The 24,571-nt window shown below is 36.0% G+C and overlaps 3 protein-coding genes and 1 long non-coding RNA gene across 4 annotated transcripts in view; 3 read left to right on the forward strand and 1 right to left on the reverse strand.

Moving 5' to 3' along the window:
- LOC111711372 (DENN domain-containing protein 4C) overlaps positions 1 to 7,313 on the forward strand; it is a 34,911-nt gene extending 27,598 nt beyond the window's left edge. Inside the window, exons 38-43 of the mRNA XM_023485713.1 lie at positions 1,021 to 1,095; positions 1,387 to 1,575; positions 2,415 to 2,495; positions 3,234 to 3,529; positions 4,507 to 4,580; positions 6,503 to 7,313. Coding sequence (XP_023341481.1) covers positions 1,021 to 1,095; positions 1,387 to 1,575; positions 2,415 to 2,495; positions 3,234 to 3,529; positions 4,507 to 4,580; positions 6,503 to 6,552 — 765 coding nt within the window. The 3' untranslated portion in view covers positions 6,553 to 7,313. The remainder of the gene's footprint in view (positions 1 to 1,020; positions 1,096 to 1,386; positions 1,576 to 2,414; positions 2,496 to 3,233; positions 3,530 to 4,506; positions 4,581 to 6,502) is intronic.
- A 165-nt stretch (positions 7,314 to 7,478) lies between these two features.
- Positions 7,479 to 8,497, forward strand: LOC111711369 (uncharacterized). The gene is made up of 2 exons (XR_002767235.1): positions 7,479 to 7,687; positions 8,214 to 8,497. It is a non-coding gene; the product is annotated as an uncharacterized LOC111711369 (long non-coding RNA).
- Positions 8,498 to 10,773: 2,276 nt separating this feature from the next.
- On the forward strand, positions 10,774 to 11,529 carry LOC111711373 (uncharacterized). Its single transcript, XM_023485714.1, has one exon. The coding sequence runs from the start codon at positions 10,774 to 10,776 to the stop codon at positions 11,527 to 11,529; it is 756 nt and encodes a 251-aa protein (XP_023341482.1).
- A 5,657-nt stretch (positions 11,530 to 17,186) lies between these two features.
- LOC111711374 (histone H1-delta) lies at positions 17,187 to 17,948 on the reverse strand. The gene has a single exon (XM_023485715.1). It carries the CDS (start codon positions 17,899 to 17,901, stop codon positions 17,350 to 17,352), a length of 552 nt encoding a protein of 183 aa, XP_023341483.1. The 5' UTR covers positions 17,902 to 17,948; the 3' UTR covers positions 17,187 to 17,349.
- Positions 17,949 to 24,571: the final 6,623 nt, after the last annotated feature.

Genomic DNA, 24,571 nt, shown 5'->3' on the forward strand with positions numbered 1-24,571 from the left:
TTTTTTTTTTCAAAAATGGGATTTTTTTCGAAAATTGTGCTGATTGTACAGATTTTTAAAAAAAATGTACGGATCTTTAAAAAAATGTACGGATTGGTTTAAAAAAATGTACGGATTGTACGGATTTTTAAAAAAAAAATTGTACGGATTGTACGGATTTTTTTTCGAAAATTGTACGGATTGTACGGATTTCTTCTGAAAATGTACGTATTTTTGTACGGATTTGTTCAAAAAAGTTTTGGCCACCCTGTAAGTAATTAAGTAAAATTTTAAGAAATAACCTGAATCTGGATACAGTGTATATAACGTATATTTCAGATAAATTTCCCCATCTGTATTCCGTATATTTTAGTTTCCCCATCTGTATTCCGTATATTTTAGTTTCCTCATCTGTATACTGTATATTTCAGATTTATTTCACCATCTTTATACCGTATATTTAAATAAACCTGTATACCTTTCAGATTTATTTCCCCATCTTTATACCTTATATTTTAAATAAACCTGTATACCTCTCAGATTTATTTCCTCTTCATTATACCGCATATTTTAAATATACCTGTATACCTCCCAGATTTATTTCACCATTTATTTTAAATAAACCTGTATACCTCTCAGATTTATTTCACCATATATTTTAAATAAACCTGTATACCTCTCAGATTTATTTCTCCATCTTTATACCGTATATTTTAAATAAACCTGTATACCCTTCAGATTTATTTACCCATCAGTATACCGTATATTTTAAATAAACCTGTATACCCTTCAGATTTATTTACCCATCTTTATACCGTATATTTTAAATAAACCTGTATACCTCTCAGATTTATTTCCCCATCTTTATACCGTATATTTTAAATAAACCTGTATACCTTTCAGATTTATTTCCCCATCAGTATACGGTATATTTCAGATTAATTTTGCCCTCAGTATATAGTTTACTTCAGATCAATTTCCCCATATCAGTATATCGTTTATTTCAGATCAATTTCACCATCTGTATTTCGTATATTTTAGATAAATTTCCCCATCAGTATACCGTATATTTCTCCCCTGGTGCTACGTAAAGAGCTTGAATCCGTCTTACACAAGGTAAAAGTTGTTATTTTTTGTTTAACTTTTTTTCATGGAAAAAATGATCTTACACATTCATTTCTAGCACATGTTTACGAAAAGTAAAAATAAAAAAATAAAAAAGTTCTTGATCAGCTTTAAAACTTATGAATAGAGTTGCCAAATTTATATATTTGGTTCCACTGAAAGTTGTATACAATGTTTCAATTTAAGCCGGCGCTCAATTGAAACCGGTTTTTGGCGGATTAGAGACGCGGCTCAAATTCATTAAATTCAATCTCAGAATTTTTTACTTTGTCAAATTGTTAGGAGGGTGATGTTGCCCTGATAGATCCTGCGTGTCCAGATCTGCATCCAATCCTGTTCTGGAACCTTCTTTACTTCTTCCATAGGATCGCCACACCCTCCCACCTACCTGACCTACTTCTAGACACACCTAGTCTAAACACTACGCCTATACATCCGTCCTGGGATACGCCCGAACCAAATCTTGTCAAGGTATGTACATTATTATTTACATAGAAATACATTATTTGCCTATATTGCATAATTGCATATTGCTGTTAAGGATTTTATTTGAAATTAAACATATCTTACATTCCGCAAATTATCGTTAATAATTCAAATCATAAATACTGAAGATTGAGTGCTCATGAAGTAATGTTTGTATGATCAATATGGCATTATGTTTTCACTGATATAATATTAAAATCAGACTTGGGACGTCCTACACCCACACATATTCTTTTATATTAGATTTGTTTTGTTTAATGATTCTGCACTAAATTAGCTTTTATATCATTAATTTAATTGCTTTTTCTTTTCATTAAAAAACCTTATGAAAAATCAACTTGAATTTAATTAATGAACGATGAGAAAGTTAGGAAGAAAAATTCTGATTTTGTTCTTTTCAACTACTCATTATTCTTCAATTTTGTTACCTATTAGTCTCTTGATAGTGTTATTAGGACCATGCCATTTCATTATTCTTCAATTTTGTTACCTATTAGTCCCCAAGGCAGTGTTGTTAGAACCATGCCATTTTATTATTCTTCAATTTTGTTACCTATTAGTCCCTAAGGTAGTGTTGTTAGGACTATGCCATTTCATTATTCTTCAATTTTGTTACCTATTACCTAGTCCCTAAGATAGTGTTGTTAGGACCATGCCATTTCATTATTCTTCAATTTTGTTACCTATTACTTAGTCCTTAAGATAGTGTTGTTGGACTATGCCATTAGAACTTAAACAGCCTGGAGTTCAAGGTTAATCTCAAGGATAAGGATTGACTGTAATTTTTATTAATATTATTATTTATAATACACATTGTACTTTAGATTGTGACTAAGTGGGATAATGTCGCTTTGTACAACAAGGAGATTCCTCTTCATGTACTTTGGAGACAAAGAAATTGTCAGGTGAGTCGTGAACACTTTGTACTTCTTATGGCATACTAAGGTTTGTCCATGGGTGGGTCAATAAAAAAGTTTTATACTATACAAATACGAATTCTGTTATACACAATGGAGTCGGTTTCGGTGTGCAAAAACTAGTTCAGCTGCCTGGTTACACTCAATCTCTAATTAGGCTAATGTTGGAACAATACTTTACAGTTTCGACATGTTTTTGATAAATATTAAATAATACGTAATTTTACCTCACCAGACATTTCATTTTATACTTGCAACTGTGCTGTAACTAAAACTCTAGGCTTCGTCTAAGACTTTAACCCTGGGTTCAATTTTTTGGTTGCCTTTGTTTACAAACACGTTTAATACACCCGTTCACCCACCGAAACTGAGTTCATTGTGTATTTCAGAATTTGGTGAATTCTGAGTACAAAATTCTCTACTGGCCTTGCCTTGCCTTGGAGTTCACGGGTTTTCAACTATTTTCAAAAAAAGTATACAATACATTCCAAATAAATTCAACACTCTTGGAAATAGGTTTTATAACCATTGCTTCAATTACACAATCATTAATTTTTCATAAAATTATTCATAACACTTCTATTTATGCACGAGTTATGAAAAGTTCTTGAACTCGTACCTTCTCTGCATCTGGATGGTTCTCGCCTTTTCAGATTATATTTTGTCCCGTGCTTTATAGCACTGTGAACCAAAATAGTTAAAAAATTTACATAAATAATTGATTAGACGAACCCGTTGAGCCTGCACCCCTTGATGCAGAGCATCATCTCTGGGGTGAAGGAGAACAACCTTCTCGACCCCTTCAAGGCGATCCTGGCAGACAGAAAACGGAAATTTGGACGCGTCGTCAGCGGTAGTGACGATGGAAGTGCTGTTAATGTCGATACACCGACTAAAAGTGGAACATTAACTTGTCAGTCGACTGAGGAAGGGACAGAGATTGTGTCGATTTATCGACAAATGCTTTTTGTGACGCTGGTCGCCCTCGGCCAAGATAATATTGATCTCACTGCCTTTGACAGGTAAATAATGTTTTTTTTTTAGGGGCCGCTTAACCTGGTTTATACGGAATGACGGTTAACCTTTTATTTTTATTATTTTTTATATCACAATATTCCATCATAGTGTAGTGTGAGTGTAGATAGGGTTTCCATTCGCAAAACTTTTGGGTAATTTTTGCGAAAGAAAGCGAACATTTTTGCTTTCGTAGCGCTTCGTTTTTGAGCGAAAAAATAGCATTTTGCGCAATCATTCGCAAACTTCATTTCGCGCAAAATTGCGCTATTCCGCTTTTGCGTTATTCTATTTTGCTCAATTTTGCGGAACACATTCTCATTAAAAGGTTGATTAAAAGTGTAAACTGTATGCATTAGTTTTCTATGAGATTGCACTTTTTGACTTTTAATTTCAATGCATAAAAAGGAAACTGATTTCTTGCCTGAAACTTTATTTTGCAACCTGATGATTGATGGCACACTGAAAATCAAAATGTGCACGATCTCACACAAAAAAGGGAGTAACCGGCCCGGCAATGTATGGTAGTTGAACTGAGAATTTAGTATTATGAATTTAGTGTTATGAAAAATAGAAATTCGTATCTTTTACTTTTTTCGAAAAATTTACTAAATTGAGAATGAAATTTTACGAAAAATAGGGGTATTTACATTTTTGAATAAACCTTTAGTTGTTTGATTCTGTGCTGAAACTTGACTGAAACTCTCAATTTTGGTCTATTAGATAATATATTTTGTGTAAATATCTACGTTTTGCGCAATACTTCAGGTTTTGCGCAAAATACGCAAAAACGCGCGAAACTTAGCGTGCTTCTTGCGCAAAAAATCGCAACAAAAAAATTTGTGCAAAATATAGTTATTTCGCGTAAACCCTAGGTGTAGAGCAAGTTTACTAAGATTGTTATACACTTGTCATTTTACGGTTATAGCGGTAGCGGGAAATTTCAATTATTATTTTTGTATCCATTTATTTGTTATTTGTTTAGGGAGTACAGACGGGCATTCGAGAAACTTAACTCGAAGCAGCTTAGTCTAGTTCATCCTAGTGATTATCCTCCAGGTAAGATAAGATAAGATAAGATATAGTTTATTGCTAAAAATCATACAAGTTATAATGTTAAAGGCAAAAAATCTGCGACTATTTTTATATTGTTTGCTATATGTATGTATTATAGCTATTAGGTGGAGATTAGCTATTTGCTGGTTTGGGTATTATTCCCACCTAATTAATATTAAAACGTTTACAATATGATAAATATTACTAGGTTTTGAAAGTTTACAATAAGTCAGGGATTACTAGTTAAATTTAGAGAGACCGAGGTGCAGCATAACAAAATACTTGAATTTTCAGTTTTAAGTTTAGTATGTTTAACAGTATAAGATTAAGCATGTACAAAAATCTACAAAGTTCTTACTATATTCATTTTTTGAAAGAAAAAGGGTTTATTGCACTTTCAGATGTTGGCGTGAGATAACATTTTAAATAAACTTTTTCTAAAGATACCTAACGAGGCACTTCTTTTTAAATCAAGTGGCAGTTTATTCCATATCTTAAGAAGTGCATATGAGGGTATATAATTACATTTTATATATTTATAAACTTTGATTTACTGTTTGTGTGTATTCAATTTAAAAATGCGTGAAAAACTATTTGAAAATCCGCGAACTTTTTTTTTATTCTTTTATACTGTATAGTGTACAAGGTAATTTCGACCGTAGGGGTTGTGGTAAGGCCCTAACTCAAATTTTGGCCCGGAACCTCGGGGGATTAAAAAAAATCACGAAACCTCCGCAACTCCTGAAGAAGACTTCTAGTCCTTACCACCTATGTAGAAAACAGGGGCAGATTATAAATGGGAAACAAAGTCTAATCCTGAAGTAATGGTCTTGAGAGTTCTGAAAACTTAAAGGGACAGTAAAGGAAAAATTAAAGGGGGTATAGGCTGAAAGCTAATCACTTTAGCTCTTAATCGCGACCCATGAAAGTTTTATCTGATGTCCCTGTCTCAAGAAACTGATATAAAACTGTGTTAAATTATACGAAAATTCATATATGTAAAATTTTGAAAATCTTAAACTTAAATCACGTGACCAGAACTATCACCAATGGCAGAGCAGTATACTGGTCACGTGTCTCCGCCTGTATCACGTGACCACTTTACTACACTGCCATTGGTGGAATTTCTGGTCAAGTAATACGGACGTAAAAATAATATCATGAATGAAATCTATTGAAAATAGAAATAACAAATATAAAAGTAAACCTAATTTACAATTAGCTTTCTCTGGGATGTCATCGTTTTCAGATTGGTTGCTTATTTGCTGAATATGATCTGTTTAAACCTACTACTTTTATACAAAATTGTATATATATTTATTTTCGTATATATTTGACACAGTTTTATATCAATTTCTTGAGGCAGGAACATCAGATATGACTTTCATGGGTCGCGATCAAGAGCTAAAGTGATTAGCTTTCAGCCTATACCCCCTATCATTTTTCCTTTACTGTCCCTTTAAGCAAACTTTAACAACTAAATGTTTAATAGTCGCAGCGCTCGGTCCCCCAACTCATCCTAGCTGCAGCGCTCGGCCCAGATATAACCTCAACCTAACCTAACCCACGATATATTTAAAATGAGCAGATTGTGATTGTAGAGCAGTTTAATGTGAACTAAATGTGTGATTGTCTGTAATAGGTTTTCGTGGTTTATTACTTCATATATGTATGGATATTGTTTATTGGGGCCTAGGATAGATAGATAGATCACGTGATCTAATGGTTGAATTAGAGAGTTAGGGCCATACCACTATTCCGCTATAAGGATTGAACCATTATTTTTGTTTTATCGAAGAGAAAATGCTGAAAGATCTATTAAAAGTATAAGTAAAAGATGAGCGCGAAGCTCCCTGATAGCCTAGTATTTTATAGATTTCTCCCAACCCTTGATGTTATTTGATTAACTTTTATAAACTATCTAGGTATGCGGGAGCTGTTCTGTAGAAAATTATTTCGAGATCTTAGAATTTAGAATTCCAGTTCTTCATCCAATCCATTCCAGTTCTTCATCAAATCCATTCCAGTCCTTCATCCAATCCATTTCAGTCCTTCATAAATCCATTACAGTCCAACATCCAATCCAATTCAGTCCTTCATTAATCCAATCAATTTCAATGACGGTTTCTTCAATTAATCTGATTAAATCTTTATCAATGTTTGTTAATCCATTTTTTATCGCAGTCAATCCACACCTAGTCCATGGTATATGAATGCTACTCAATTCTTCATATTTTTAAAACTTCTATCAAATTCATATTCATATTTTCTAATTTGATTCCGTCGTTAAAATCGTTTTTCTCAAAAAGAAAATTGTTACATTTTTACCAGACCATGCTGTCTTATAGTTTTCATAATTTTGTTTTCAAATTTATATCTTTTAACATATCCTAGTCGTTAAAACAATTTTATCACTTTCAAGATTTACTTTTCTATTAATTATTTACATTGCCTATTTCTCTGCGTGCAAAGGACCAACATTTTTGGGTAAAAGAGGCCTTAGTTGTTTACAATATACATTATACATTATTTTTTACAAACATGTACCGGGCTTAAAATAGACATAAATAATAAATAATAAATATTGCCTAAAGAATAGTGTAATTTTAAATACACTTTCCCTTTAGAAGAGTGATCAACATTTTGCAGATTTTAGTGCCATAGTTCAAAACAGTTTGGGATTCTTTAATTTTTACTCACTGATCGACCCACTTCTAGATACTACTCGGCCACGCGTAGATTTCCAGTTTACCTATGTAATATACACTTGTTGTTTAATTTGATCATGAAGAAAACATTGCATTTTTATTCCTTGTGTTCCTGAACCCAGAATCCTAATGGCTGTTATTAACCCTGCTCACCAAATGTTAAAACTTGACAAATTTTGAACAATAGTTTCAGATGTGTATACGTGGAGGGGGGGGGCTACAAAGTGAAGTGAAAACAATGTTTTTCAGAGGCAATTCAACCCCCAATATGATCTTAGATTATTTTCTTTCTATTTCGAATCAAAGAACAAGACAATTATTGAAACTTTTATGGATACTTTTATCGATTTCAAATATTTTTTTCTTATTTTTAAAAAATCTTAACCCATTAGTGACGAGAAGGTCATTTTTGACCGGGTGAGGGTTTTTTAAGTGCCTTTTTTCTTAAACTAAATGTTGTCTTGTCTTTTCCTGCGCTTTCCTTAGGATTTCCTGTTTTCAAAACATATTTTATATTTGACTTAACTTCAAAATTGGGTTTTTTATTAAATTTTCAATTTTAAAAAACCCCATAAAACAAGATTTTGAATTAGGAAAAAACCAAAATAACACCCTGTAATTTAGTTTTGAATCTATAAAATTGTCATTTTTTTGCTAGAAAAAATTTAAAGATATTTTTGGAATCTTCTTTTAAAGATCTAAATAACTAAAACATGAAAAGTAAAGTTTTGAAAAAAATTAAATAATTATGAATTGGCAAAGTTTTTTAAATTTTCATGTTTTACAGGTCACCCTGTACAAAAAAAAATCAAAAATTTAATTGAATATCATATTTTCATGAGTGCAATCAAGTTTTGTTTTGACAAGATCCTTCTAAAACAACTTCACTAATAGTTAATGGTCTCGTCACTAATGGGTGGATGGATAGGTTTTTTTTTCTTCTCAGTTACTAGGTTAATTTCTGTGAACAGAATTTTTAGTCATCTGAAGTTCCCCCCTCAGGTTCATTTGTTTGTTTTTATTTTGTGTTAATCGCACAACGCTAACACATGTGCACGTGAAAAATTGTTTTAGAAAAGTGTAAAAGAATGGATAAATTGTCACTTTTTGTAATGTCCCATGTAATATCCATATTGTACATATATTTTTTCATCCTATAATTACAATCATTATACACACTCCTGAAGATAGCTAATAAAAACTAATATCTAATTTTGTGTTTTATTATTAACATTGTTGTTGGTATTGTCATTAATGTTGTTTTATTCGGACAAAGATATTCGAACCATCAGAATTCATAGTTATAAATATCTAAGAATTACAACAATGAGTTGCACAGATATAAGGAGAACAAAATCAGAGTCAGTGGCAAAGATTTAATTCCTTTCTCGCAATTTTAGAAAAAGGTAAAATAAAAGCAAATTCAAATTCAAAAACTTTAAAGGCAGCGAAAACCTAATTTTTTCTCATATTGCAACTAAAAGTTTGTGTCCGTGGTTTTCTCATATTGCAACTAAAAGTTTGTGTCCGTGGTTTTCTCATATTGCAACTGAAAGTTTGTGTCCGTGGTTTTCTCATATTGCAACTGAAAGTTTGTGTCCGTGGTTTTCTCATATTGCAACTAACTGAAGTTTGTGTCCGTGGTTTTCTTATATTGCAACTAAAAGTTTGTGTCAGTGGTTTTCTCATATTGCAACTAAAAGTTTGTGTCCGTGGTTTTCTCATATTGCAACTAACTGTGAAGTTTGTGTCCGTGGTTTTCGAATTCGTAAAAAAATGTAGAAGCCTTTCTCTTACGGAAACAAACTGATTACACAGTGATAAGTTTCAAACGAACAAATTTATGTGAATTTTGTCAATTACTTCTTAATAAAAAAGGCAAGTGTTTACAGCTGAAGAATGTGCTTGCCTCTAGGACTATAAAAGTATATACGAGTAAGTGAGCTAAAATCTAAGGATAAGAAGTTGAGACGCTTTATAGTCGATGCATTTATTTATTTACAGGGTGTCCCAATAAGCATGGGAATTCAGAGATGACTTGAATACCGTCTTTGATTTCCGTTAATTGATAAATGACATAAAGTGCATCAATAAAAAGGTGGAACGTCTAATGAGCTTTCTAAAATGTGGTCTACCTTCTTTGTATCTTTAAAATCGGCGGAGGTGTTAAACATTTGAACAGTTTATTTGATTTTTAATCTCCTGTTCAACGAAATAACCAACCGTGGGGGATAAAATAATAATGAAATCAATAAAACTATCAATTATGATTTTAGTTCTCTTATTTCTTACTAATGCATATATGGAAGACTATTTAATAAGCAAATTTAATGATTTCTAAAAATAGTAATTGGGTTTCTAAATTTCTCAATATTTTTGTGAAAACTTCGCAACATTTTTGTGAAAACTTCACAAAATTCGTATAGAAATTCAGAAACTTCGCATTCAAGAAAGAGCTTCCGTACCATTAACATGTCATCCATCATTTTTCTCAAATCTGCTCTTGAGCTTTTAAAGCCGGATTATAGAAAAAAGGTAAGAACTAAATTGAAAAAGAATTGTCTTAAAATTGATATAAATCAAATTGGTGAGCTCCTTGTGTCAATAATCTCTTTTTTAGTGCCAGAAAACCTGGATGAACTTCATAGAACATACTGGATGAAACAGCGCTCAGACAAGAAGGAAACCAAGTTCCTAGTTCCTAACGATGGGCCAGTAAATTTTGCAGCTGTTATTGATGATTATCTGAACGTGATTAAAAGTAGCCTTGGTCATTTCANGAGGAGGCCCAAGGCTAAGTGGTTTTCCCCTCAATTTAATTATCCTCATGAAAACTCCCGGTTAAGTAGTAATTTATCGTTATAATTAACTGGAATCTGGACAAATTTCCTAATATCTCCGTCAATTTTGAAGGTGAAAAAATGGTAGACCGCATTTTGTAAATCCCGAGAGCCCGAGACTTCTAGTTTTCGGTGTTTAATGTCTTACTGTGATACTACAAACATATATTTACGAAATAATTCTGCTTGGAACAAAGAATATATAGAAGTCGTCATTTAATTCCTGTGTTTATTGGGACACCCTGTATTTTATTTATGCAACTATTCTTAGCTCTTTATATATATGAACAGTATAAACAAACGTCACACTGTGGAAGACGAGACCTGGCGGCCTCCTTACACATAGGCCGAGAACAAAGAAGAGAGTTGAGAATCCTACGCTGCATTCTCTCAAGTAATAATGTGATTTCGTCCGACATATTTTCCAGTTCTATTGTTATCCTTATAAGTAAAATATATACTCAAGGAAGATTCCTTGTGTTATTGGAGACCGACGCAACGTCCTCCATATTGGTGACCCCGACCTTGAACATATATACGGTGTTTCCGAATTCTATCAACACGAGGGAGAACGAGTGAATTCTATCAACACGAGGGAGAACGAGTGAATTCTGTCAACACGAGGGAGAACGAGTGATTCCTATCAACATGAGTGAGGACGACGGAAATCTTTCAGCCCCTGCTGCTCACTACATTACAAAGGTAGCCGTCAAGCTTCCAGATTTCTGGTCCGACGATCCTGATCTCTGGTTCATTCATGCCGAGTCTGCATTCCGTAATGCTCAGATTACGCAATCGAGAACAAAATTTGATCATGTTTTGCAAAAACTCCTGCAGAACATCATGGTGTCCGTATGTGGCCTGATTCTTAGTTCGTCTGCTACGTCCTCTACGCCCTACGAGGATCTGAAGGAGAAGCTGGTAGCCTCTTACACCTTGTCTCGCTGGCAGAGGGTGTCCAAAGTTATTCACCATCCTGCGTTAGGTGACCGCCGCCCCACAGCTTTGATGGACGCCATGCTGGCCTTACTCCCTGAAGATGAAGTACCAGGTAGCCTGTTCCTTGGTCTGTTTCTTGAGAGGTTACCTGTAGAGATGAGAGACCACCTGGTGGCCAAGGATTTCAAGAATCCAAGCGAGATGGCATTACACGCAGATAAGTTATGGGATGCTCGTAGAGCACAAGCAGTTGATCCTCTCCTAGCTGCAGCTTCTACGTCTCCTTCTCGTGCTCGAGGGAGGGAGCGTTCTGATGGTTCTCCTGTCCGCCGAAGCCAGACTCCAGGTCCAGCTGGTGCAGGTGAATGCTATTTTCACAAATGGTTTGGAAACTCTGTGAATAACTGCCGTCCTCCATGCAGTTTCCAGGGAAACTCCAGAGCCGACGGGAGAAGGAGGAATTAAACAGTCTTCCCGTCGGCGGTTTTCTCATCTACCTCCAGGATATCCTCTCCAATCGCAACTTTTTGGTCGACACAGGTGCATCACACTAAGTTTTTCCACATCATTCATCAGCTGCTCCCACAGGTCCTCGTTTACTGATGGCTGATGGTCGTCCTACCAAAGCTTGGGGTTTTAGAACTATCCCGCTCCAATTTGTTAACCGCCGTTTTCAGTTCTCATTTCTACTAGCAGATGTTGATCGTCCTATACTGGGGGCTGATTTTCTGGCTGAATTCGACCTTCTAGTGGATGCTTCTAAACAACAGGTTCTGGAACGTGCATCTATGAAGCCTCTATCCTCTCCAGTCATGTCAACCGCTGATCCCGCCGTTGCTTCAGTTTTCAAACTTGCTCCTGATGTTTCCTCCCTTCTGAAGGAATTCCCTGCTGCTTGGGAACCTCGTCAACCTGGTCAACTTCCTGCTCACAAGGTGGAGCACGTCATAGAGATTGAAGGTCAACCGCTGTTTGCCCGTGCCCGCCGATTGGATCAAGCAAAGTTGGAGTCTGCAAAAGCTGAGTTCCGTAAGATGGAAGAGGCGGGAATTATACGACGTTCTGACAGTCCCTGGGCCTCTCCACTACACATGGTTCCTAAACCAGATGGTTCTTGGCGTCCTTGAGGCGATTATCGCCATTTGAACAACGTGACAAAGCCTGATTGTTATCCTTTGCCAAATATTCGTGATTTCACAAACAATTTAAAACATTGTACAGTTTTTTCAAAACTGGACTTAGTGAAAGGTTTTCATCAAGTCCCCATGAATAGTGAAGACATTTGTAAAACCACCATTGTTACGCCTTTTGGTTTATTCGAGTTCCTGTCCATGCCCTTTGGCCTGAAGAATGCTGCACAGACCTTTCAACGTCTCATGGACCGGATCTTTAAAGGTTTACCTTTTGTTTTTATTTACCTTGATGACATTCTTGTGGCGAGCCGTGTTCGAGGTCTTCACCTGAAACATCTCCGAGTTGTCCTGGAACTCCTAGTACAGAATGGCCTGGTCATCAACCTCGAGAAATGCAGTTTTGCTCTTCCAGAAATTGATTATCTCGGTCACAAGATTACAGCCACAGGAATTGTTGCGCTCCGCCGTCATGTTGAATCACTACTTCAGCTGCCTCGTCCTCAAGATGTCCGTTCCTTGCAAAGATTCCTTGGCATGGTCAATTTCTACAGGAGGTTTCTTTCTGGTATTGCAAAGATTCTCCGTCCGCTCACAGATGCCCTGGCTGGAAACCCTAAATCATTAAACTGGTCAGAAACTCATCAGGAATCCTTTGAGAAAGCCAAGTCCACCCTTTCCTCCGCCGTTCCATTGACTCACCCTTCTCTGTCCGCTGAAGTTTCCCTTGTAACAGATGCTTCCGCCTCACACGTTGGAGCAGTCCTGCAGCAGCGCGAGAAATCCAATTGGAGACCTCTAGCCTTCTTCTCCGCCAAACTCTCTGCCACCCAGCAAAGATATTCCGCCTTTGACAGGGAGTTATTGGGGGTTTTTCTCGCCCCTACGTCATTTCCGTTTCGAATTGGAAGGAAGAAAGTTCCACATCATTACAGATCATCTCCCCCTGGTTTCCGCCCTGGTCAGCACGCCAACAACGCCAGTTATCTTATATATCAGAGTTTACCAGTGATATTCGCCATACTCCAGATAATCTTTCCCATCCATCTCCTCCTTCGCCTTGTCATCCGCCTTTTGCCCATCCCCCTGGTGGTCAGGTGTGGGAGGTGTCAGAGGTGACACCTCCTCTTCTCTACCCTCTCCCTTTCCAACCTCCGCCAAAGGTATTAATTTTGAAGAGCTAGCATCAGACCAACGCTCTTGTCCAGAGATTCTCCGTCTACAGAGATCTCCCTCTCTCCGCCTCGTCTCTGTACCTGTTAAAAATGGTTCTTTACTCTGTGATGCTAGAACGCAGGTTCTCCATCCTCTAGTACCTTCTTCTCAGCGTTTCAAGATATTCTCCGCTCTGCACAGCTTATCTCATCCAGGGACAAGAGCCTCTAGGAGATTAATATTATCAAGATTTGTCTGGGGTGGACTAGCCAACGATGTGAGAGATTGGTGTCGTGCATGCATTCCCTGCCAGCGTGGAAAAATTCTCCGTCATGTTCAGCTCCGACCGGAGAAAATCCTTGTTCTGTTTCGAAGGTTTTCACATATTCACATGGATTTAGTTGGTCCTCTACCACCTTCTCAAGGTTTCACGTACCTGTTGACCTGTGTGGACAGATCTACTCGCTGGCCGGAAGCATACCCTCTCCAGGGTATTTCAGCAACAGAGTGTGCCTCTACCTTGTTCCACGGTTGGATTGCACGGTTCGGAGTTCCAGCAATTATCACGAGTGACAGAGGAGCTCAATTCACCTCCTCCCTGTGGTCAGCCGTCTGTTCCTTGCTGGGTATCGTCCACAGAAAAACCACAGCTTTTCATCCACAAGCCAATGGGATGGTTGAAAGATTCCGCAGACAGCTTAAAAATTCTCTACGAGCTCGGCTGGCAGCTGCTGATTGGTACAATCATTTACCTTGGGTTCTTTTGGGTCTCCGTTCTGCTCGAGAGAGGATTCAGCCTCATCTGCTGCGGAGGCTGTTTATGGTTCAGATCTGGTCCTCCCTCATCAGTTCTTACAGAGTCAGGATCCTCCTTCAAAGCAGTTCTACGAGGATCTTAAAAACTCAATGTCAGGTTTTCGTCCAGTGCCTGCTCGTCACAACACTCCCGAAGTTCCAGAGCTTCCTCAGCAGGTTCCAATATCCCTGACAACATCCCATGGTTTTGGTTCGCAGAGATGGACATGTTCCCCCTCTATCTCCTCTGTATGAAGGACCTTATAAAGTTCTCACTCGATCCCAGAGAACCTTCCGTCTCCAGGTTGGTAATCGAGTAGAGGTAGTTTCTGTGCAGAGTTTGAAACCAGCCATTACCTCTGATGAAGAGAAACCAGCCGAACCACCTTGTCGTGGACGTCCTCCTCGTAGGGTTCCACCAGATCCTCCTCCTCCTGTTCCAGCTTGTCCTCGAGGAAGACCAAGGAAGACTCCAGCCTCAGCCTCCACATGTAATATTTCCTAGGAGGAAAAAAGTGATTTTTAAACTTACTCCAGTGATAATAGGAGACTAGACGCTTATCCTTTGGTCAACCTCCGGCCTCTACGCTGGGGGGGGGGGGGTACTGTGGAAGACGAGACCTGGCGGCCTCCTTACACAAAGGCCGAGAACAAAGAAGAGAGCTTGAGAATCCTACGCGGCATTCTCTCAAGTAATAATGTGATTTCGTCCGACATACGACAATTTTCCAGTTCTATTGTTATCCTTATAAGTAAAATATATACTCAAGAAAGATTCCTTGTGTTATTGGAGACCGGCGCGACGTCCTCCATAACACATCGTTTATTCTTTGCTTTTTCTGCCACATGAAAAACTTTAGCCCCTGAGAAAAATGCATTGTTCCCCCCCCCTTTTTTTCTTCGGATACAAATTTTGCTTGGTCGAATGAAAGCAAACTTTTACAGAATTCAGTTTGAAATGTTGGAAACAAATTTAGGATCAGCATTTTGTCGTGATGTCTTATCATTGCCCATATATTACTTCTCACATACAGGGGCAGTTATTCACAAAGAATGAGCCTTCAGAGACGATTGCACGTAATCCATAGGCGCACAACTAGAGGGGGGAGGAGGGGTGCAAGGCCCCCCCTAGCCTGATAGAAAAATATGTTTCACAATAACCTTGATTTTTTAATGAAAGGCATTTCTTGTTAGTGTCTGAGTACAATGTACGTATTTGATTTATGGATGAATAATGAATATATATATATATGTAAATTGTAAATTAATTAATATTATGATTTATATTAGCCAGAATAGATTTCTTTTTTATTTCATATTAGGTGTGTTGACTTTTTGAATATGCAGTTGGTAACGTTAGTTTTTTTATTGTTTAAGTAAAACACTCACTTTTCTTGCCCCCCCCCCCATAAATGTTAAGAGGGGGGGGCAAAATAATTTCCATCTTGCCCCCCCCCCCGAAAACAATGTCTAGTTGCGCGCCTGACTGTTGGTTTCTTTATATATTCACGAGTTCCTGAGATTATGAACTGGTTTCTTTCTTTCCTTCAAATCATTAAATATAGGGCTTTTAAAGCTAACATTCGGGGCAGAGGATTGAACCTTGAAATTATCATTTCTTTAGTGTCTCATCTTTTGTACCTATAAATTTGGTGCATTACATGAAATGGTAAAAGATATGTTTTAAGTGTTCAGCTACGGCCACGGGTACCAGGATTTAAGAAAATAAACGTAGTGATTAACTGTGTAAAAACAAAATAAAAACATATAAATATATATATTTTGCGGTATTGTTTTAATTTAAGATGAATAGTGTCAGAAAGACATTGAGTAAAAATCAAATAGTCCGTCTTAAAAGTTAAATAATTTAAAAACTTATTTATTAACCCTATCCCTGCTGGGGTACTTGAAAACCAGGATACGCTGGGGGGGGGGCCAATTTGACCCCCCCCTCTAAATCCCATGTTTTATGTCCAAATATGACAAATGATACATCATTAGAAAGCTCTTGTGCTCTACTTTTAGAATCTGCAAAAAAATTTGCAAATTTGCGAAAATTGAATTTTTTATCGCAAAATCCAGTTTTATAGTAAAAATGTTTGCAAAAAAAATTTGTCCAAAAAATGACAAATTATACATTTTTGAAAAGCCCTTGACCATGCCATTTCAAATATGCAAAAATTTTTGCAAAATTTTAAATAACCTGATTTTTAATCAAGAAAAACTAAAAATGTGCAAATTTCCTTTGACAGGTTGTTTGCAAAAAAATTAGCAATCTTTTTTCGCAAAACTTGTGCAATCCGTTTCCTTATGTCATAGGCTTTCCAAAAAGCTAAATTTTATCAAAATCTGACAAGTGAAAGTGGGTCAAAACAAAGATTTAGTTTGTTACAGGCAAAAGCAGTCATTCAGGCAGTGTGCCTGAGGACTCAGGCAGTTAGTATTAAAGCCCGGTTTTAGGCCTAAAGGGAGGGCTTTGGGTATGTAAGAAAAGTCAGAAAATTTCAACAGCCTCAGACCAATACTTTTTGAGTTATGTAAAAAAAACTACAGGGGGGGTCAAATTGACCCCCCCCCAGCAGGAATAGGGTTAAACATATCTATTAATCTTTATATATCTTATATATCAATCTTTATGGCTATATAGTAAATCTCTTCGCTCATACCTATATACTTGTATTAAAGCCATAGAGCTGACCAAATAGGCTCAGTGGATATGCCGGGGTAACATAGAAATTTTTTTTTTTTTTAAGTTAGGAACTTGAAGTCCCTTTAATATTGAACTTCCTAACATCTAAGCTTTGATATATCCAGATTAATTAAATTAACAGATGGGACACTAGATATCGTCATCTCAAGAATTGGATAAATCGTTCATTGAAGTCCAGAGTTTCTCTGTCTGGTGAATCCACGCACTCTTCAGGGTTATTGCCGAGAAGTTTCATCTAAATCTTGAGAAGATATCTAGAATCTTGTCTGTTAATTTAATTAATCTACGAATATGTTATGTAAATATAAATGTAACCAAATAATTCAGATAAATTTCAAGTTTAATTTTTAGCTTTTATTATTTTTTTCTAGAGTTTTAATATTTTTCTACAAAACAGCATTTAACCACCAGTTATATAAGTTCTATATACAGATTATGTTCATGAAGAGTGTGTACTAAAATCAGGTACATTAGCTTTTCTACTTGGTCAAAGATTTACTTCTTGGCAGCAGCTTTCTTGGCGGCGGGCTTCTTTGCTGCTGGTTTCTTAGCAGCGGGCTTCTTTGCAGCAGGCTTCTTAGCGGCAGGCTTTTTAGCAGCAGGCTTCTTAGCAGCAGGCTTCTTTGCTGCGGGCTTCTTGGCAGCAGGTTTCTTTGCTGCCTTCTTGGCGGCGGGCTTCTTAGCAGCCTTCTTTGCAGCGGGCTTCTTGGCGACCTTCTTTGGCTTCTCAGCCTTCTCTCCAATTTTGTAGCAACCAGCTCCCTTTCCAGAAGCTTTGGCCATCTTAAGATTACCAGCAGCAACTCCTCTCTTCAGAGCCATACGGAGATGTACTCCAGCCTTGGTAGCATCAACCTTGTAGTTAGCACAGATATACTTCAAGATCGCCTGACGAGATGATCCAGTTCTATCCTTCAGAGCTTTCACAGCAGCAGCAATCATGACAGAATACTTAGGATGAGCAGCAGGGGCCTTAGGCTTAGTGGCCTTCTTCACCTTAGGGGCCTTGACGGCGGGGGCGGGGGCGGCGGCAGCAGCGTCAGACATGTTTCTAGTGAGTGGAGTGTAGGTTCAAATACAATTGATAATGCGGTGAGTTTCTCCGGGATATATGAACCCTGGAAGAGAACCGAATAGAGAGCGGTTCAAACATAACCGGGATTATATGAAACCGCTCTCAAACTGCAATTTGTGTTTCCTATGCTTTCAAAAATGCTATTTTTACCTGATTAGTCAACAGAAACCAAAAATCTTTATTGCTGAATTGAAAAAATGTTTTCTAAACTTTCAAAAAAGATTAATAAGTTATGAAGATATGGCTTATCTCAATGAGTAAATCATTTGTTTTTCCAAAAATCACGATATTTTTATTCAAGTTTTGGCTTTAAATAGACTTTTTTAATCATTAATAAACAAAAGATTGAAAAATGATTGTTCAAACCTAATTTTGGGACGATTATGTTTGAATTTTGATAAAAATAATGAAGAATAATTATTCGGGCGGGGGCTTAAAAGTGGGTTAAAGTGAGAAGGGAAAAACACTATTTTGAAGGTTCCCAGCACAGAATTCAGACAGATACAGCCACAGGAGGTGACAGAACGCGTTCCTCTAAATTCTTAAATATATATGATGTATTTTAATAAATTTAATTAAAACCCTTTTTTGTCTTTTGTTTGGGTAAAAAAGCACCAACTAAAATTAACAAACGTTTAATATTTGTTCAGTCTCAGTATTAAATAATTTGTGATCTGTCATCTCAAAACATTAATAATAATTTATTTTCTTAATTCTTCGCAAACCAGAAATTCAAGATTTACGAATGAAATTGTAAAGGTGATAGAAAACTGGTGTCATTATTTATATAAGTACATATATGAGAGTTAATTGAGTAGTCATCTGGTTAGTTTGTCTGTTTGTATATCAGATCATAACTCATGAACCCCTTTAGTTTGGGGAACTCGGGAAATGTTCTTAACTTAGTTTGAAAAATCCTTGGTATTCCTTGGTATTCCTTGGTATTCCTTGGTAATCCTTGGTATTCCTTGGTATTCCTTGGTATTCCTTGATTATCCTTGGTATTCCCTGGTATTCCTTGGTATTCCCTGGTATTCCCTGGTATTCCTTGATTATCCTTGGTATTCCTTGGTATTCCTTGGTATTCCTTGGTATTCCTTGATTATCCTTGGTATTCCATGGTATTCCTTGGTATTCCTTGGTATTCCTTGGTATTCCTTGGTATTCCTTGGTATTCCTTGGTATTCCTTGGAATTCCTTGGTATTCCCTGGTATTCCTTGGTATTCCTTTCTTATCCTTGGTATTCCATGGTATTCCTTGGTATTCCTTGGTATTCCTTGGTATTTCTTGGTTTTCCTTGGTATTCCATGGTATTCCTTGGTATTCCTTGGTTTTCCTTGGTAATCCATGATATTCCTTGGTATTCCTTGGTAATCCATGTTATTCCTTGGTATTCCATGGTATTTCTTGTTATCACGCGTATTCCTTTATATTCCTTGGTATTCCTTGGTATTCTTTGGTATTCTTTGGTATTCCTTAGTATTCATTGGTATTACTTGGTACGTATTCCTTGGTATTCCATGGTATTCCTTGGTAATCCATGGTATTCCTTGGTATTCCATGGTATTCCTTGGTAATCCATGGTATTCCTTGGTATTCCATGGCATTCCTTGATATTACGCGTATTCCTTTATATTCCTTGGTATTCTTTGGTATTCCTTGGTATTCCTTAGTATTCATTGATATTACTTGGTACGTATTCCTTGGTAATCCATGTTATTCATCGGTCTTGCATGGCATTCCTTGGCATTCCTTGGTATTCCTTGGTATTCCATGGTTTTCCTTGGTATTCCATGGTATTCCTTGGTATTCCATGGTATTCCTTGATATTCCTTGATATTCCTTGGTTATCCTTGGTATTCCATGGTATTCCTTGGTATTCCATGGTATTCCTTGGTATTCCATGGTATTCCTTGGTATTCCATGGTATTCCTTGATATTCCTTGATATTCCTTGGTTGTCCTTGATATTCCATTGTATTCCTTTATATTCCTTGATATTCCTTGGTATTCCTTGGTATTCCTTGGTATTCCTTGGTTATCCTTGGTATCCATGCTATTCCGTGATATTACTCGTATTCCTTTATATTCCTTGGTATTCCCTGGTATTAAGTGTTTCTTGTTATAACAAAGACTTGTAAGCTTTGTGCAAATACGGAAAGGATAGAATTCTAAATTATTTTTTGCATACTTATAAACTTACCTTAGAGTTTTTTTTTTGTATTCATTCTTTTTCCGCTAGATTAAAACTTATAGATGAAATACAGCCATACGGTCAAATGAAATTTTTTTGTACTCATCACGCATATTGCATATTCCAATTTCAAATTTAATGTTGCTGCTGGACCAAACCTATTAGAGCTGATAAAGTAGATGTTAGTTCCACATCTTGTTGAAAATATTTCTGTCTGGGTTGACCCTAGTCAGTTTCGGTCATTAAGATTCAAAATATTTCAATGCTAAGGTATTTTTCCAAAATTTGATTTTGGGGGTTTTGGGAAAAATGAAACTTTCATGTTTTATTTTGATTTTATACATTTTTACTATTTTTTTGGTATTTTTAAATAATTGATGCAATGAAAAAACATTTATGGTAATTCTTTCATAAATTAAAGATTGAAGTATAAAATTTCAGTTTTGTCGAAAAATAGCTTGTCGATATAAATTTCTTCATAGGAACCAGAGTTATGGTAAACACTTTCAAAGCATGCACGCAACTTCCATATTCAAAAATGTTGGGTGTGAAGAAGAAAAAAGAATCCAATTTTTAATTTTCGAATCATTATTGTACAATATCTTTTCCTCCACTCCATTTGTTTCAAATCAAAAGCTTTAGATATCAACCTCCCCATCTCCCCCCATCTTGAAAAAAGGGCCTGAGTTTTACAATTTTTTTTAAATGCAAACAAAATTGCATTTAATTATTTTTAAGCGCGGTTCATAATTTATAATTACTTTTCCCGTTCAGATATTTATCCTTGAATAAATCAATATATTTAGAATGTTGTCTTTGTTAAAGTGAACTATTTTGGGGGGAAACGTATACTTTATAGTTTGTTTACACAAAATGGCTCAGTAACATTATGCCTAGTTCCCGAATGCCTAGTTCACTCATGCCTAGATTCATGAACGCCTAGTTCGTAATGCCTAGATAACATTATGCCTAGATAACACCATGTCTCGATTCATGAATGCCTATATAACATTATGCCTATATTTCTGAATGCCTAGAAAACATTATGCCTAGATCATCATAATGCCTAGTCACCCAATGCCTAGATAACATCAGACTGAATTGAATGCCTATAGACATTGTCAAGCAATAAATAAATGATACTAATATGTTTACATGATTTATTACATATTTTATTGGTCAAATTTTTGCCTATCATGGGCCAAAGTAGAAATATAATCTGCTCTTGGCATGCCGTCAAAAGCATCAACAACAAACTTTAATCTTTCTCTTGCATCTAGTTTCACATTTTCAGAAAGTTGTTTGCGGATTTTTGTAAAAATGTTACCGGATTGTATGTTTTTTTTTTTTCTCTCTTTAATATTTTTATTTTTTTTTGAAATACATTGTCTAGGCATTCAATGCACTCTTATGTTATCTAGGCATACTGTTATCCAGGCATTCATGAATCTAGGCATTGTGTTCTCTAGGCATTATGTTATCTAGGCATAATGAACTAGGCATAATGTTACCTAGGCATTCAGAAGTATTGATTTGTGCTCTGAATCGTGTAAAAAATACCCGTTTGAAGAGTTTTCGCGGATATTTCCAGTTTTCCGTCATATTTCAGAAACGATGACAAAAAGACTTCTCTCAAAAAAAAGGTTACTTAAGGCTCAAGCGACCGAACCTTATTTGATTGGAATGAGAGGTTTATGGTGTAAACTCAATATTGCTACACATTATATGTTTGTTTGAGCCAGCTTAGACTCTGGACATGCTGATTTTTTTATGTCTAGCTTTAAGATTTTATTGTGCAATAAATATAAAACAAATCGAACCCTTGTTTCTGTCCTAGAGAATCTTTTTCCTCTTAGAGTAAAACAATTATTTTTTATATTACTGCCTTTTTTGTCCATGTTTGCCAAAAAGTTTAGTTAAAATTAAATAAATTCAGTTTTTTTACAGATCTTTGTAGTTAATGTAAAATGAATGACTATAATGAAGGATATAAAACAAGGTGAAAGCTGAAAGGTATGTAATGAAGCCTTTATTAGATTGAGTTTGTAAATCCCAGAAATGAGTGGAAAANAGCGTTCAAGGCAGAGATGAGTAGGATTCATGGTAAAGATGAGTAGGGTTCAAGGCAGAGATGAGTAGGATTCAGGTTAGAGATGAGTAGCGTTCAAGGCAGAGATGAGTAGGATTCATGGTAAAGATGAGTAGGGTTCAAGGCAGAGATGAGTAGGATTCAGGTTAGAGATGAGTAGGGTTCAAGGCAGAGATGATTACTTGAAAACTATTCGAATATCAAGTGTATGATCAAATTCCCAAAATTTTCGACATTTTTTTATCTTCTGCCTTTTAAAATCAGATCAGACTTCACACATGAATTCTTTTATAGACCAGATTTCATTGATAGATAAAAATATTTTTTTATCAAAATATTTATAGATCAAATTCCATATTGCCCCCATTCCTTCATTTAATCTCATATTAAACCAATGCCACCTAATTGCTTATGGTAAAGGCTATATACGCCTTACTTTAACTATACTGGTTAATAATATATGAATGATAATGATGAACAAGTGTATCCGGACTAGCCTAACCCGCTTCCCAGTTGTCAAATCTCTAATCAGATATATATCTGATCTATCTCCGAGAAATATCTGAAAAGTCTTTTATCAAAAATGTCTCTTTTGCAATCGATTTCCTTTATGGATACATCAAATGATTTTTATCTTTCCGCAAAACAAATGGAAAAGTATCTGGCAGATTCTGAATTTTTTTCTTATGTAAACTGCTGAAATTGTTCCCATGTCGCTTATTGGTGAATTTACTTTAGATTAAAATCACGCTAAAAATGTGTTACTTCATCCAAACCAACCATTTACGATTTTTATATATATAAATGATGCCCTATGCAAAACAATTGTGATTAAATTTTGTATTTTTTTAATATTGCATAGACTGCAATAAAGATTTAAATAATAATGGATATATCTGAAGGGGAGCCAACAGCCCCCCGCACCCCCTCAATGTGCCCATTAACCATAAGGACAGGTGCACAAGCCGGCGTCTGTTTAGGGAAAGCCAGGAATTCCCAGTTGAATTTCCCGCCAATTTTTAATATCCCGCTCATTTCAGAGGGGGGGGGGGGGGGGGGGGGGGGGGGGGGGGCGAGGCAGTGCAAGGACCCTAAAGTAGATACATATTAGACTGCAATGCAAGGGCGTATAGAGTATAAAGAAATAAATCTATGGGCGGAGGCGTAAGCGGGAGGGGGCTATTGGGGCTAAGCCCCCCTGGAGATGTAAAAATATGATTTTCAGGGGTGAATCAGCCCCCTCTGCAGAATGTCACAAATCCTGATCTCCCATGGTTCATGGACAAACTCCCATAAACGAAATGAAATGGTTGCTTGAATTAGCCTGAAAATTATCATTTCGTGTATAGGAATTTGTCCATGGACAAAATTTTGTTTGGCCACAGTCAAAATTTGAGACTAATCTGTCAAGGGGTTCATGAGTTATGATCGGACATACAAACAGAGATTACAACTATATATAGAAATACAGAGTTTTATTTCTATACACACGCTATTAAACTACAGCGCACCTTAGCTTTAGAAATATAATATATCATCGTTTAAAAGCCCTTTTCAGGGCCACCACTAAAACCAATTCAGAGAATAACAAATAGGGCCCTTCACACTGAAACTCAATCCGTTTTTATTTCTATACACACGCTATTAAACTACAGCGCACCTTGGCTCAAGAAATAATACAGGGTGAGTCAAAAAAATGTGTTTTGCGAAGCCTGGTGCTAAATTGTACCTTTTTTGTGCAATTCTCCTGAATAGTGTTTTTTCAATATTTTTTGAAAATTTTAAATTTTAAAGAAATTATTTCTATCGAAATTTAAAGTTTTAAAAAGATTGAATCACAGAATTGTATTAAGAAAATACGCAATTTTCTGTTCTGGTCTAATTTTTACGGAAAAATTGAAAATTTTTGCTTTTCTGAACTTTTAATTTTGAGAGAATAAAGGTTCGCAGATTTTTTTTGGGCCATTGGAGTATCAAAAAAAGTTTCATTTCAAAAAATATTGAAAAAACACCACACAGAAGAGTTTCACAAAAAAGTAAAATTTTGCACAAGGCGCCGCAAATCATACTTTTTTTTTTGACTTATCCTGTTTATAGTTTAAAATCCAACTTTAAGAAAAGAAAATTACTATTGTTTTTGAAATCAATTTATATAAATTTGTCGCAGTTTTCATCTTTCTTCAGGACTATATTTTGTTCAAAATGCATACAGTAAGAACCAGAAAACTCTGAAATAAGAAAACGACATTAAAGCAATACTTAGATGTATTTGATGTTCTTACAAAGCAAATAGTTCAACTAGGAACTTATTAAATCCCTTAAGGTAAGTGATATGAGTCTGTTTACAAATTGGATAATG

Source organism: Eurytemora carolleeae, unplaced genomic scaffold, assembly GCF_000591075.1.
Source record: "Eurytemora carolleeae unplaced genomic scaffold, Eaff_2.0 scaffold1097, whole genome shotgun sequence".
Lineage (NCBI taxonomy): Eukaryota > Metazoa > Arthropoda > Copepoda > Calanoida > Temoridae > Eurytemora > Eurytemora carolleeae.

Excerpts from the sequence above, each read along its gene's own strand:
- LOC111711374 (XM_023485715.1), bottom strand. The coding sequence starts at position 17,901 with ATGTCTGACGCTGCTGCCGCCGCCCCCGCCCCCGCCGTCAAGGCCCCT.
- LOC111711373 (XM_023485714.1), top strand. The coding sequence starts at position 10,774 with ATGAGTGAGGACGACGGAAATCTTTCAGCCCCTGCTGCTCACTACATT.